The sequence below is a fragment of the Triticum dicoccoides genome, chromosome 3A (assembly GCF_002162155.2).
Source record: "Triticum dicoccoides isolate Atlit2015 ecotype Zavitan chromosome 3A, WEW_v2.0, whole genome shotgun sequence".
Taxonomy (NCBI): domain Eukaryota; kingdom Viridiplantae; phylum Streptophyta; class Magnoliopsida; order Poales; family Poaceae; genus Triticum; species Triticum dicoccoides.
In genome coordinates, this window is record NC_041384.1 from 659,617,492 (window position 1) to 659,632,821 (window position 15,330).

The window sequence follows — 15,330 nt, forward strand, 5'->3', positions numbered from 1 at the left end:
TACTACGGGTATCTCCGAAAGTGTCTGTTGGGTTGACACGGATCAAGACTGGGATTTGTCACTCCGTATGACGGAGGGTATCACTGGGCCCACTCGGTAATACATCATCATTATGAGCTCAAAGTGACCAAGTGTCTGGTCACGGGATCATGCATTACAGTACGAGTAAAGTGACTTGCCGGTAACGAGATTGAACGAGGTATTGGGATACCGACGATCGAATCTCGGGCAAGTAACATACCGATTGACGAAGGGAATTGTATACGGGGTTGCTTGAATCCTCGACATCGTGGTTCATCCGATGAGATCATCGAGGAGCATGTGGGAGCCAACATGGGTATCCAGATCACGCTGTTGGTTATTGGCCAGAGAGTCGTCTCGGTCATGTCTACATGTCTCCCGAACCCGTAGGGTCTACACACTTATGGTTCGGTGACTCTAGGGTTGTAGGGATATGTATATGCAGTAACCCGAATGTTGTTCGGAGTCCCGGATGAGATCCCGGACATCACGAGGAGTTCCGGAATGGTCAGGAGGTAAAGAATTATATATAGGAAGTGCTATTTCGGGCATCGGGACAAGTTTCGGGGTCACCGGTATTGTACCGAGACCGCCGGAAAGGTCCCGGGGGTCCACCGGGTGGGGCCACCTGCCCCGGGGGGACACATGGGCTGTAGGGGGTGCGCCGTGGCCTGTATGGGCCAAGGGCACCAGCCCCAAAAGGCCCATGCGCCAAGAGATAAGGAAGGGAAGAGTCCCAAAGGGGGAAGGCACCTCCTAGGTGCCTTGGGGAGGAGGGATTCCTCCCTTGGCCGTCGCCCCCCCTAGGAGATTGCATCTCCTAGGGCTGGCGCCCCCCTAGGCTCCCTATATATAGTGGGGGAAGGAGGGCCTCTCACCCACGCCTTTGGTGCCTCCCTCTCCCTCTCCAACACATCCTCCTCCTCCATAGTGCTTGGCGAAGCCCTACCGGAGTACTGCAGCTCCATCACCACCACGCCGTCGTGCTGCTGCTGGAGCCATCTTCCTCAACCTCTCCTTCCCCTTGCTGGATGAAGAAGGAGGAGACGTCACGCTGACCGTACGTGTGTTGAACGCGGAGGTGCCGTCCGTTCAGCGCTAGGATCTCCGATGATTTGGATCACGTCGAGTACGCCTTCCTCATCCCCGTTCTTTGAACGCTTCCGCGCATGATCTACAAAGGTATGTAGATGCAATCTGATCAGTCGTTGCTAGATGAACTCCTAGATGGATCTTGGTGAAACCGTAGGAATTTTTTTTTTCTGCAACGTTCCCCAACATTTTCCTCCATCTTACAGCTGAAGAACTTGTCGGAGACTTCATATCTCTCGACCCAGGCATGAGCTTGAAAAACCATTTTCAGCTCTTCGAACATCTCATATGCTCCGTGTCTCTCAAAACGCTTTTGGAGCCCTGGTTCTAAGCTGTAAAGCATGCCGCACTGAACGAGGGAGTAATCATCAGCACGTGTCTGCTAAGCGTTCATAACGTCGTGGTTCTGTGGGACGGGTGCGTCACCTAGCGGTGCTTCTAGGACATAATCTTTCTTGGCAGCTATGAGGATGATCCTCAGGTTCCGGACCCAGTCCGTATAGTTGTTGCCATCGTCTTTCAGCTTGGTTTTCTCTAGGAACGTGTTGAAGTTGAGGACAACATGGGCCATTTGATCTACAAGACATATTGTAAAGATTTTAGACTAAGTTCATAATAATTAAGTTCATCTATTTAATGAACTCCCACTCAGATAGACATCCCTCCAGTCATCTAAGTATAACATGATCCGAGTTAACTAGGCCGTGTCCGATCATCACGCGAGACGGACTAGTCAACATCGGTGAACATCTTCATGTTGATTGTATCTTCTATACGACTCATGCTCGACCTTTCGGTCTTCTGTGTTCCGAGGCCATGTATGTACATGCTAGGCTCGTCAAGTCAACCTAAGTGTTTGCATGTGTAAATCTGTCTTACACCCGTTGTATGTGAACGTTGGAATCTATCACACCCGATCATCACGTGGTGCTTCGAAACAACGAACTGTCGCAACGGCGCATAGTTAGGGGGAACACTTTCTTGAAATTATTATGAGAGATCATCTTATTTACTACCGTCGTTCTAAGTAAACAAGATGCAAAAACATGATAAACATCACATGCAATCAAATAATAATAGTGACATGATATGGCCAATATCACATAGCTCCTTTGATCTCCATCTTGGGGCTCCATGATCATCTTGTCACCGGCATGACACCATGATCTCCATCATCATGATCTCCATCATCGTGTCTCCATGAAGTTGCTCGCCAACTATTACTTCTACTACTATGGCTAACACGTTTAGCAATAAAGTAAAGTAATTTACATGGCGTTTCTTAATGACACGCAGGTCATACAAAAAATAAAGACAACTCCTATGGCTCCTGCCGGTTGTCATACTCATCGACATGCAAGTCATGATTCCTATTACAATAGCATGAACATCTCATACATCACATATATATCATTCATCATTCATCACAACTTTGGCCATATCACATCACAAAACACTTGCTGCAAAAACAAGTTAGACATCCTCTAATTGTTGTTGCAAGTTTTACGTGGCTGCAATAGGGTTCTAGCAAGAACGTTTTCTTACCTACGTGAAAGCCACAACGTGATTTGTCAACTTATATTTACCCTTCATAAGGACCCTTTTCATCGAATCCGCTCCAACTAAAGTGGGAGAGACAGACACCCGCCAGCCACCTTATGCAACTAGTGCATGTCAGTCGGTGGAACCGGTCTCACGTAAGCGTACGTGTAAGGTTGGTCCGGGCCGCTTCATCCCACAATACTGCTGAAGCAAAATAAGACTAGTAGCGGCAAGAAAGTTGACAACATCTACGCCCACAACAAATTGTGTTCTACTCGTGCAAAAGGAACTACGCATAGACCTAGCTCATGATGCCACTGTTGGGGAACGTTGCAGAAAACAAAAAATTTCCTACGGTTTCACCAAGATCCATCTATGAGTTCATCTAGCAACGAGTGATCGGATTGCATCTACATACCTTTGTAGATCACGCGCAGAAGCGTTCAAAGAACGGGGATGAGGAAGTCGTACTCGACGTGATCCAAATCACCGGAGATCCTAGCACCGAACGGATGGCACCTCCGTGTTCAACACACGTATGGTAAGCATGCCGTCTCCTCCTTCTTGATCCAGCAAGGGGGGAGGAGAGGTTGATGAAGATCCAGCAGCACGACGGCGTGGTGGTGGATGCAGCAGTCACCGCAGCAGGGCTTCGCCGTTCTTCTGCGAGAGGGAGAGGTGTAGCAGGGGAGAGGGAGGCGCCAAGAGTCAAGGGTGCGGCTGCCCCTCCGCCCCTTTATATAGGCTCCCAAGGGGGGCACCGGCCCTAGGAGATGGGATCTCCTAGGGGGGCGGCGGCCAAGGGTCGAGTGGCCCCCAAGGCAAGTGCCCCCCCCCCACCCTAGGGTTTCCAACCCTAGGCGCAGGGGGTGGGCCAAGGGGGCGCACCAGCCCACTATGGGCTGGTTTCCCTCCCCACTTCAGCCATGGGGCCCTCCGGGATGGGTGGTCCCACCCGGTGGACCCCCGGGACCCATCCGGTGGTCCCGGTACAATACCGGTGGCCCCCGAAACTCTCCCGATGGCCGAAACTGCACTTCCTATATATAATTCTTCACCTCCGGACCATTCCGGAACTCCTCGTGACGTCCGGGATCTCATCCGGGACTCCAAACAACTTTCAGGTTACTGCATATTCATATCTCTACAACCCTAGCGTCACCGAACCTTAAGTGTGTAGACCCTACGGGTTCGGGAGACATGTAGACATCACCGAGATGGCTCTCCGGTCAATAACCAATAGCGGGATCTGGATACCCATGTTGGCTCCCACATGCTCCTCGATGATCTCATCGGATGAACCACGATGTCGAGGATTCAAGCAACCCCGTATACAATTCCCTTTGTCAATCGGTACGTTACTTGCCCGAGATTCGATCATCGGTATCCCAATACCTCGTTCAATCTCGTTACCGGCAAGTCACTTTACTCGTACCGTAATGCATGATCCCGTGACCAGACACTTGGTCACATTGAGCTCATTATGATGATGCATTACCGAGTGGGCCCAGAGATACCTCTTCGTCATACGGAGTGACAAATCACGGTCTTGATCCGTGTCAACCCAACAGACACTTTCAGAGATACCCGTAGTATACCTTTATAGTCACCCAGTTATGTTGTGACGTTTGGTACACCCAAAGCACTCCTACGATATCCGGGAGTTACACGATCTCATGGTCTAAGGAAAAGATACTTGACATTGGAAAAACTCTAGCAAATGAACTATACGATCTTGTGCTATGATTAGGATTGGGTCTTGTCCATCACATCATTCTCCTAATGATGTGATCTCGTTATCAATGACATCCAGTGTCCATAGTCAGGAAATCATGACTATCTGTTGATCAACGAGCTAGTCAACTAGAGGCTTACTAGGGACATGTTGGTGTCTATGTATTTACACATGTATTACGATTTCCGGATAACACAATTATAGCATGAATAAAAGACAATTATCATGAACAAGGAAATATAATAATAATCCTTTTATTATTGCCTCTAGGGCATATTTCCAACAGCTCCAACTTCAAATAAATCAATTTTAAATGTTTTAAAAAATTGTGGAAAAAATATGCATGATTACAAGGAATGTGACTATAACTCCTAAAAATTTCAAGTCCAAATTCTAAATGCACATTGAGAAACAAAAATATGAAATCTAGCATGAATAGTGTCATAAAAGACAAAAGCAACATTTGACACTATTCATATCTGAATTTGTCTTTTTTGTTTCTCAATGTACATTTCAAGTTTGGACCTGAAATTTTTAGGGGGTGTAGTCATAATCCTTTTGAACATTCACAAATTTTTTTCAAAATTTTTGAGACATTTAAAATTGATGTTTTAAACTTGGAGCATAGGGAGCACCCCGAGTATGGTAACACCTTAGATATCGGCGTTTGCCCGAGGGCAAGGTGGCGAAGGAAAGCGGAGGCGGCGACGCACAGGTGGCGAACAACGATGAGGAATGACCAGCTATCGTTCCCCTGGAGGCTTCCATCGAGCGAACAATTGGGGTGGAGCGCTAAGAAAGAGAAAGCGTTATCGCTATACGAAATGAAGCAGTGGCTAGCACACTATGATAAACCATTTGGTTTAAAAAACTGCTTAGTGGCGCGTGATTTCAACACTGTTCCAGAGGTATATAATAAAAATTGTGTGAGAGACCTTGGTAGAACCACCCGAGAAACCAGCCCAGACAGGGCCCTTTACTAGGCCTCACAGCCCAATCACACACATAAGAACTGACAAGAAAAAAAGAATCCCTTAAAAAAGACAGGAAAAAAAAGAAAGAAAACACACAAAATGCTACTGTACTTTCTTTGTCCCTTCGAACGAGAAAACGAGCGTACATTTGGAAGGAGAGGGGAAATATCTAGTACTCCCAAGGGGTGCTCCCCATGCTCCAACTTCAAATAAATCAATTTTAAATGTTTTAAAAAATTGTGGAAAAAATATGCATGATTACAAGGAATGTGACTATAACTCCTAAAAATTTCAAGTCCAAATTCTAAATGCACATTGAGAAACAAAAATGTGAAATCTAGCATGAATAGTGTCATACAAGACAAAAGCAACATTTGACACTATTCATATCTGAATTTGTCTTTTTTGTTTCTCAATGTACATTTCAAGTTTGGACCTGAAATTTTTAGGGTGTGTAGTCATAATCCTTTTGAACATTCACAATTTTTTTTCAAAATTTTTGAGACATTTAAAATTGATGTTTTAAACTTGGAGCATAGGGAGCACCTCGAGTACTGTAACACCTGAGATATCGGCGTTTGCCCGAGGGCAAGGTGGCGAAGGAAGCGGAGGCGGCGACGCACAGGTGGCGAACAACGATGAGGAATGACCAGCCATCGTTTCCCTGGAGGCTTCCATCGAGCGAACAATTGGGGTGGAGCGCTAAGAAAGAGAAAGCGTTATCGCTATACGAAATGAAGCAGTGGCTAGCACACTATGATAAACCATTTGGTTTAAAAACTGCTTAGTGGCGTGTGATTTCAACACTGCTCCAGAGGTATATGACAGAAATTGTGTGAGAGACCTTGGTAGAACCACCCGAGAAACCAGCCCAGACAGGGACCTTTACTAGGCCTCACAGCCCAATCACACACATAAGAACTGACAAGAAAAAAAATCCCTTAAAAAAGACAAGAAAAAAGAAAGAAAACACACAAAATGCTACTGTACTTTTTTTGTCCCTTCGAACGAGAAAACGAGCGTACATTTGGATGGAGAGGGGAAATATCTAGTACTCCCAAGGGGTGCTCCCCATGCTCCAACTTCAAATAAATCAATTTTAAATGTTTTAAAAAATTGTGGAAAAAATATGCATGATTACAAGGAATGTGACTATAACTCCTAAAAAATTCAAGTCCAAATTCTAAATGCACATTGAGAAACAAAAATGTGAAATCTAGCATGAATAGTGTCATAAAAGACAAAAGCAACATTTGACACTATTTATATCTGAATTTGTCTTTTTTGTTTCTCAATGTACATTTCAAGTTTGGACCTGAAATTTTTAGGGGGTGTAGTCATAATTCTTTTGAACATTCACAATTTTTTTCAAAAATTTTGAGACCATTAAAATTGATGTTTTAAACTTGGAGCATAGGGAGCACCCTGAGTATGGTAACACCTGAGATATCGGCGTTTGCCCGAGGGCAAGGTGGCGACGGAAGCGGAGGCGGCGACGCACAGGTAGCGAACAACGATGAGGAATGACCAGCCATCGTTTCCCTGGAGGCGTCCATCGAGCGAACAATTGGGGTGAAGCGCTAAGAAAGAGAAAGCGTTATCGCTATACGAAATGAAGCAGTGGCTAGCACAGTATGATAAACCATTTGGTTTAAAAAAACTGCTTAGTGGCGTGTGATTTCAACACTGTTCTAGAGGTATATGACAAAAATTGTGTGAGAGACCTTGGTAGAATCACCCGAGAAACCAGCCCAGACAGGGCCCTTTACTAGGCCTCACAGCCCAATCACACACATAAGAACTGACAGGAAAAAAAGAATCCCTTAAAAAAGACAGGAAAAAAAGAAAGAAAACATACAAAATGTTACTGTACTTTCTTTGTCCCTTCGATCGAGAAAAGGAGCGTACATTTGGAAGGAGAGGGGAAATATCTAGTACTCCCAAGGGGTGCTCCCCATGCTCCAACTTCAAATAAATCAATTTTAAATGTTTTAAAAAATTGTGGAAAAAATATGCATGATTACAAGGAATGTGACTATAACTCCTAAAAATTTCAAGTCCAAATTCTAAATGCACATTGAGAAACAAAAATGTGAAATCTAGCATGAATAGTGTCATAAAAGACAAAAGCAACATTTGACACTATTTATATCTGAATTTGTCTTTTTTGTTTCTCAATGTACATTTCAAGTTTGGACCTGAAATTTTTAGGGGGTGTAGTCATAATCCTTTTGAACATTCACAATTTTTTTTCAAAATTTTTGAGACATTTAAAATTGATGCTTTAAACTTGGAGCATAGGGAGCACCCCGAGTATGGTAACACCTGGGATATCGGCGTTTGCCCGAGAGCAAGGTGGCGAAGGAAGCGGAGGCGGCGACGCACAGGTGGCGAACAACGATGAGGAATGACCAGCCATCGTTTCCCTGGAGGCTTCCATCGAGCGAACAATTGGGGTGGAGCGCTAAGAAAGAGAAAGCGTTATCGCTATACGAAATGAAGCAGTGGCTAGCACACTATGATAAACCATTTGGTTTAAAAAACTGCTTAATGGCGTGTGATTTCAACACTGTTCCAGAGGTATATGACAAAAATTGTGTGAGAGACCTTGGTAGAACCACCCGAGAAACCAGCCCAGACAGGGCCCTTTACTAGGCCTCACAGCCCAATCACACACATAAGAACTGACAGGAAAAAAAGAATCCCTTAAAAAAGACAGGAAAAAAAGAAAGAAAACACACAAAATGCTACTGTACTTTCTTTGTAAGCTACTAACTCATAATAATTGGCTAAAAAATTAATAATAAGACGTTTTTGTAGTTTAGATTGAACATCAAAACGTCTTATATTATGCTACAGAGGAGGTATGATACAAGCAAGTAAATTTTGCCGCCCACAACAAACTAATTTTGCCATGTAAAAGCTCGCATGGCAAAAAATAAACAAAAATATGTAAAGCTACACCACAGAAAAAGTTGCCATTGCCACATATTTTTGAAAAAAATAATACAAAAATGCCATGCTTGTACAAAAAATGTACTACATAAAGTCACACTCAAAATTGCTTTTGGAGGCTAAGCTTCATGGAGGCCTCCATTTGCAATTTTAAAAAATCATCAAAATTCATATTTCTAAGTTTCAAAAAATTCTGAAAAAAATACAGATATACATGGAGGCATAAGCAAGTTCTACAGGATGGCGGTTCGCCCCGCAATGTTGTATGGCGCTGAGTGTTGGCCGACTAAAAGGCGACATGTTCAACAGTTAGGTGTGACGGAGATGCGTATGTTGAGATGGATATGTTGCCACACGAGGAATGATCGAGTCCAGAATGATGATATGCGAGATAGAGTTGGGATAGCACCAATTGAAGAGAAACTTGTCCAACATCGTCTGAGATGGTTTAGGCATATTCAGCGCAAGCCACCAGAAGCTCCAGCGCATAGCAGATGGCTAAAGTGTGCGAAGATTGTCAAGAGAGGGCGGGGTAGACCGAATTTGACATGGAAGGAGTCCGTTAAGAGAGACATGAAGGATTGGAATATCACCAAAGAACTAGCTATGGACAGCAGGACACGGGTGCGTGGAAGCTTGCTATCAATGTGCCAGAGCCATGAGTTGGTTGTGAGATCTTATGGGTTTTACGTCTAGCCTACCCAATTTGTTTGGGACTAAAGACTTTGTTGTTGTTACTGTTATACATGGAGGCATAACACACTCATGTGTAAATTTTCAGGACGAATTACATTGAAACGAGGGTTGTGCAAAAAAAAACTATAAGACTTTTTTAGCACATGATACTATTCATTCTTAAAGTCCATGCATTTTTCTTTTTTGTACATGTCTCATTTCAATGCATTTCATTCAGAACTTTTACACACATACACAACACATTCTTGCCTACTTGTACAATTTTTTCATTCTTTTTGGAACTAAAAAGTTCAAATTTTGAATTGTTCAAACATTTCGGCCTCCATGAAGGCCGAGCTCCAAAACGCCCCACTCAAGTCAGGCCAGTTATGAAACTAATAAAAAAGACCAGAACTTAAAAACACATAGAAGAAAAAACTTAACAATTATGTTTGAACCTAAGTTGTCATTGTTAAGTATAAGATGATGGTAAAAGAAATATTGAAAAGAAAACGTGTGAAAAAGTCTAACAAAAATAAGTTTGCCATTGAATGTTCATGTAATTTGCCATGGTATACCTAACGAATTTGCAAGGCTTTGTTCAAGAAATTGCCATGTTTTGAAAAAATAATTTACTAAACATAATTTATGATGATGTATGCTTTAAAAATTCTCTTGGCGTGTACAAAACAAATTTGACATAGCCCAAACAATATACCTGCCATTGTTTAAAAATAAATTTGCCAGATGAGGTGAGGCCGTGGAGAAGTCGGGAGCAGAGAGCGGTTTGGAACGAGAAGGCAGCGTTTCCCCAAGGGCGAGGTGGCGAAGGGAGCGGAGGCGGCTAGGCACAGGTGGCAACCTGCGATAAGGGCTTCAATTTTACGGGAAAGGGAGACGTATAAAGAAAACTCAAGTCAGACCTAGATGAACATCAACAACAACAAAAGATAGCTAAACAAATCTGAGTTCTTTTAGGAACATACATGTCCATGTGTTCTAACTTCGTGTGATTCTTTTATTAATAAAAATACTAAAAGGTGAGTTTATTTTCTCACGTGAACCCTTCATGAGAAAGTGACATGCGACCTAATCCTAGCCGCCTCCCCGTGATCCGATCCCTCTCACCACCGTCAGGGTTAGCCGGCGGGCAAAGCCCGCACGGTGTCGGCGGCGGTGGAGGCTGCTGCTCATCGGGAGACCGATATGAAGGAGTTGTGGGTTGCTGCGGGACAGCAACATTGTTGTGTGGTTGGTTGCGACTGCTGGCAAGCGATGCTTGACGACGGCACATGTGATCCAGCGCGGCGATCTTCAATGGCGGCAATGCCTGGCTAGGTCACCGGGGAAGAGAGAGTCGGTGCATGGTCCTGGACGACGGCGAGGTCGACATCGGACCTGTAGAAAAAGGATTCCTAATGCTCTGGATGAAGAAAAAAATCAATGCTTTAAAAATAGTCTTTTTGACGTTCTTCACGAAACTTTGTATGTGCATAGAAAATTCAAATATGTTTATTGCCAAGAAAATCAAATTTCTTTTTAATTTTGTTGCTATTTGTTTGGATGGTGCATTTGAGCTCAGAAGTAAAAACTCCATATCCTTTGCGCCATCCGTATAAACCTGGGAATGGTTTGGATTGGAACCGCAGTTTCAATTTGGTTTTTCTACCGAACCCTCTTTGGATGGGTTTAAAGGGACTGAGCCCCTAATATAATCTGGTGTGGTTTGGGCTTTAGATATTATGGATTAGTCTGGTTCAATTTGAACACCTCCAAATCGGTCTCAAACAGTTTCAACTCGTAGATGGAAACCGGTCTGTCGACCAAAACTATACGAGACCAACGCCCTCAGCCTCGCGGTCATTGCCATGCAGTTAGCGCCTGCCGGGCCGTCGGCCGTCGCCGTCACCGGCTGGAGCTCGCTCGTCTCTCCTCCAGCTTTCCGAGCCTTGAAGCTACCCGATTTTAGTTGCCTCCAACGTCCCAAGGCTTGAGTCGCCGCCGCCGCCATGGAGCTCGAGTCTGTCTCCGCCGCTGCCGATGGTTTCGAGTTTCAAGTTGTCTCCGTCGCTGTGGGTTTCAGTCTCCTCGTTGACGTCAAGAGCTCGGCCTACAGGTTCTACCTCCGCCCACACCGCTTCCTGTATAAAGATTCATAGATGCAATTCAGAAACTCCACACCTGCAATATGAACTTGTCCACGGCACCTGGATATATGGACTTGTCCACGGTTTCAATCTGTGGATTCAGTCCAAAAATAGAACTGGTTTTGGTTTGGGTTGGGTGAAAAACAAGAACAGATTGGTTTGGTTTGGATTCTAGCAGAATTTTGTTGGATCGAGTTGGTTTGGATGCTGCCCGTGGAGTCACCTGGTTTGGGCTGGCTTTAGTCTGGATGACAAACTATTCACAGGCTTATTACATCCGTATTTTGTATAGGATAAAAGGTTGCTAGGTTTTTATTTATAAATTTTACTTTTAGCATGTCCCACTCTCCATAATTTATCTTTTTTAAACTTCAGAGCAAAAGTAATAAGTTCAGGAAAAGGTTCACGCAGCGTACTAGCAAACTACTCCCTCCATCCCAAAATATGATATCATTTTTGCCATTATCATATATCATACTCTCTCCATCTAATAATATAAGAGCATTTTTTGCATTACACTAGTGTCGAAAACGCTTTTATATTATGAGACGAAGGGAATAGTGTCTATTGTCAAAAATGATCTTATATTATGGAACGGAGGGAGTAGTAATCAGCTTGCATTAGCAACAGACTCATGGATGTTACCTACTACAGACACTCACAACAAGCAGTCCGTACGTCCAAATACTACACAGACGGACACTAGAGGCAGATGGTTCAAAAGCACCATTGGCGTGTTTGTACATCAAAAGCCCTCCTGCAGGGATGCACACAAAATATTCAGGATCCAAAATAAGACGGTGACTTGGACTACTGAACATGGCACAGCCGCATCTGTATCATCCATGGAGTAGATCAACAAGACAGACAGGCCTACTCATGCATGCAGCCAAGTACTCGACCAATCCGGACTACTGAACATGGCACAACTGCATCTGTTTACAGCTCCCAGTAGTATCTGGGATCATCCATCGAGTACATCGGCAAGGCAGGCGAGTCAGGGGACGAGGGGAGCGAGTAGTCATCATTGTCCATCGCTGGCTCGTTGTGCAGAGAGCGAGCCTCCGTTTCATAGAGATCAGCCATCTCGATCACTTGACCTTCATCCGCCTCGATGGTTTGGAGCTCTGGGCACCGAGCATACAGCTCCCGTCCTGGCAGCCGGACATGCCTGATATTGGCACAGCGAGCTCGGAGTTCAGCGTTAACTTCGATATGGGGACATTCTCTGAGGTCGAGGAACTCGAGGTGGGGGCAGCCTTCAAGGATGGCGTATACCCCTTTGTTGGTCAGGCCGTAGCCTGCCATCTGAAGAAGCCGCAACTCATGCAAGCTCTCTGCTATGGCGAAGGCCTCCTCATTGTGTCTTGCCTCCCAAGCCTCATCAGACTCCTCTTCCTCCTCCTCCTCGTCTTCGTCATCACCGTTCCGCTGTTCCATCCTCATCTCACGCAATATTGAATCTGAGTCGAACCAAGGCAAACGGACTCTTAGACGTTTCAGCTCTGGGCGTGCTGCGCCGATCCCCGTGAAAAAGGACCATGACTGCTTCTGATCAGAGTACTCTATCTCTTCTAGCATTGGACATTTAGCTGCAAGCTTAATTATTACGTTCTCATCATCCCAAAAGTAATAGGCGCCGATGAGCCGAATGCTCTTCAATGAGTTGCATCTGCAGAGACAAGTATGAAAGTAGAAGGATATCACATGAACTGAGAAGAACCAGACAAATAGGGGTAAAACTGTATAACTAGTTTAAAAAGTAAACATATGTTTTTCCCTTAAAGTGAAGTGGTCAGAGAGATCTACCATATGAAAAATATAAAATGAGAGCCTCACTACCCCAAGTTCACAAATGTGGCAATAAGCGACCTATCATAAATATCACATGACGATGCACCATAAATATCAAATAAGATCTCTACCTCAAGCCAGCTTATTTGTCTATAAGCGACCTATCCAAAATATGTTTTCCTAATTGCAGAGACAAATGCAGGCGTACAAATGTGCCAATTATGTTTTAGTTTGCAAACTACTCACCTCAAGCATTTGAAGTGTCATTTGAACACCTTGAAGAACACTATTAGACATATGTCACAATAAAATATCATAAAAGGCTGAAAACATGTTTAGCAGAAATGCATTGGCCTTATTTGTCTCTTACACATACAGAGTAAGAGACAAATTGCTAAAATTCAAGAATGCAAAGAACAATACCTGCTTGCAATGTAATTCAGGAGTTCGCTAGTGACAAACTTCTGAGCCCAGAACGATTCCATCCGTCCATCAGAGCGATCTATAGCCACCTTTGCCATTTTGCACATGACACTTTCTGACTTTGAGAAAACCACCTTGTGGCGCGTCATGTCCACGAAACGCCACAACTCAGGGGACTTGGCTGTCACCAGCCATGAGCGGCACACGAGTCCCGCACCCATCAGAATCTCAATGTTCCCAAGCTTCATGAAGATTGCAGAAAGCGCATCAAGTGGGAGCTCAGACCAATCCCTGACATCAGACATGGGCAAGGGGTTTGGCTCCACCTCCATTGTGCAAGGTAGCTCCTAAAAACAAGTTGTCATCACAGAGATACAAGGATGGCTAACTTTAGCAAAAGCTTAAAATTCGCAAGATGAGAAACAGCTTTGACACAAGAGAGACGAAGCTTATATAATACAGCAAGAGTAGCTTCTCCCATTGTACAAGATAACGTAACTTTTAACAAAAAAACCTAAGGCTGATCAAATGGTTTAGGCTGAAGCAACAATCAGATAATTAGCTGAGTATGAATACCCCTATTATGTTTTTTTAGGGAGAGTGCAGCGATGGCAAAGCTCGGCTTGTTTAGGGAAAGAAAGTTCTGCAAAACAACCATCCAATTTGGTGCCAAAGGCAGTGCGGGTACCCAAACCCCAAGATGATCAGCCAATCATCTCAGAATCCCCCCAATTTTGTTTTACCCAACCATCTATCAAACCAGTAACGCACCTCTGTACTTGTAGCTGATAATTAGCCAAGTATGAAATATCTCTTCTTAAAAACCCTTTTTAGGGAGGGTGTAGCTTTTCAAAGCTCGGCCTATTTAGGAAAGAATGGTTCTGCAAAACAACCATCCAATTTGGTGCCAAAATCACTGCCCCAGGATGAACTCTTATTTAAACTAGTTATTGCACATCTAGGTGACTCAATCAAACTAAAAAGAAAAAATAAACAGATAAAAAAATACTCACACAAATCTTCACGTAAAATCAGTGATATATGACTTAGATGCGCAATACTTAGGGGACATCTAGATGTGCTCTAGCAAAACTGATTTTGATTTACCAAACCATCCATCAAACCAGTATACGCACCACTCTGCTATACTTGTGCAGGCAGGCCTTGACGGGTTCGATGTCCTGCTTCGCCATCTCGGACAGCAGGTCGTCGACGGTCATGGCCTCCCGCTTCGCCCTCTTGCATCCGTCGCTCTCGCCGCTCGCCCTGCAAAGCACCGACGGGTCAGCCGCCGAAACCAAAGGCCGTTCAAGCCAAGCAGAGATCGAAGAGCGGCGGATCCATTTACCGGCGGGTGATGAACTCGGAGGCCAGCTCCCGCAGGGCCCCCTCGTCGATCTTCCCGTCTGGCAGGATGACCTTCCCCATGATGCGGCTGATATCCGCGACGGGCACGAACACGTCCCGCTCCTCCCCGATGCCGCCGGCCGTGGGGCTGCCGCCTTCGCCGGACGGGCTCGCCGGTGGGCCGGCCATGCGCTCCCGCCGCACCGACCGAAGGACCAGACCAATCAGATCGGGCAACCAACCGAACCCAAAAACCCCAAATCCTTGGGACGAGAAGCGAGCGTAGGTGTGGCCGTGGAGAAGTCGAGAGCACAGAGCACAGAGCAGTTTGGAACGAGAAGTCGAGGAGGCCAAGGGAGGTAGGCGGCGGGGCGCAGGTGTTAAGGCCCGGCTTGAACCGCCTATCGTGGGGTTGTTTTCCTTTTCTCTTTTTGGGTGGAAGAGAGTTTTATTCTGTAACAATAAGGTTACAATTTCAAGACAAGTCCTCACCACACCGAGGGTTCGAATTTAACCACACGGCAGTAGTACAAGTTTTGATACGGCTATAATATGCAAATTGATATGCTACCCTATTTTGTTTCCTGCTAATCTTCAGAGAACAAACTCTCTAACAGACATATTT

At 44.8% G+C, this 15,330-nt stretch overlaps 1 protein-coding gene across 1 annotated transcript; it reads right to left on the reverse strand.

The window, feature by feature from the left end:
• Nucleotides 1-11,782: 11,782 nt before the first annotated feature.
• Nucleotides 11,783-14,894, reverse strand: LOC119272605 (putative F-box/LRR-repeat protein 23). The gene is made up of 4 exons (XM_037554064.1): nucleotides 14,707-14,894; nucleotides 14,495-14,624; nucleotides 13,359-13,705; nucleotides 11,783-12,813 (listed from the first exon to the last, which is right to left on the reverse strand). The coding sequence occupies exons 1-4, from the start codon at nucleotides 14,892-14,894 to the stop codon at nucleotides 12,081-12,083; spliced, it is 1,398 nt and encodes a 465-aa protein (XP_037409961.1). The 3' UTR covers nucleotides 11,783-12,080.
• Nucleotides 14,895-15,330: the final 436 nt, after the last annotated feature.

Bases quoted from the DNA above. Each gene is read 5' to 3' on its own strand.
- LOC119272605 (XM_037554064.1), bottom strand. From the start codon at position 14,894: ATGGCCGGCCCACCGGCGAGCCCGTCCGGCGAAGGCGGCAGCCCCACG. The intron at 14,625-14,706 runs GTAAATGGATCC...GGTGCTTTGCAG, and splicing joins TCCGAGTTCATCACCCGCCG to GGCGAGCGGCGAGAGCGACG. The intron at 13,706-14,494 runs GTGCGTATACTG...ACTTGTTTTTAG, and splicing joins TGCACAAGTATAGCAGAGTG to GAGCTACCTTGCACAATGGA.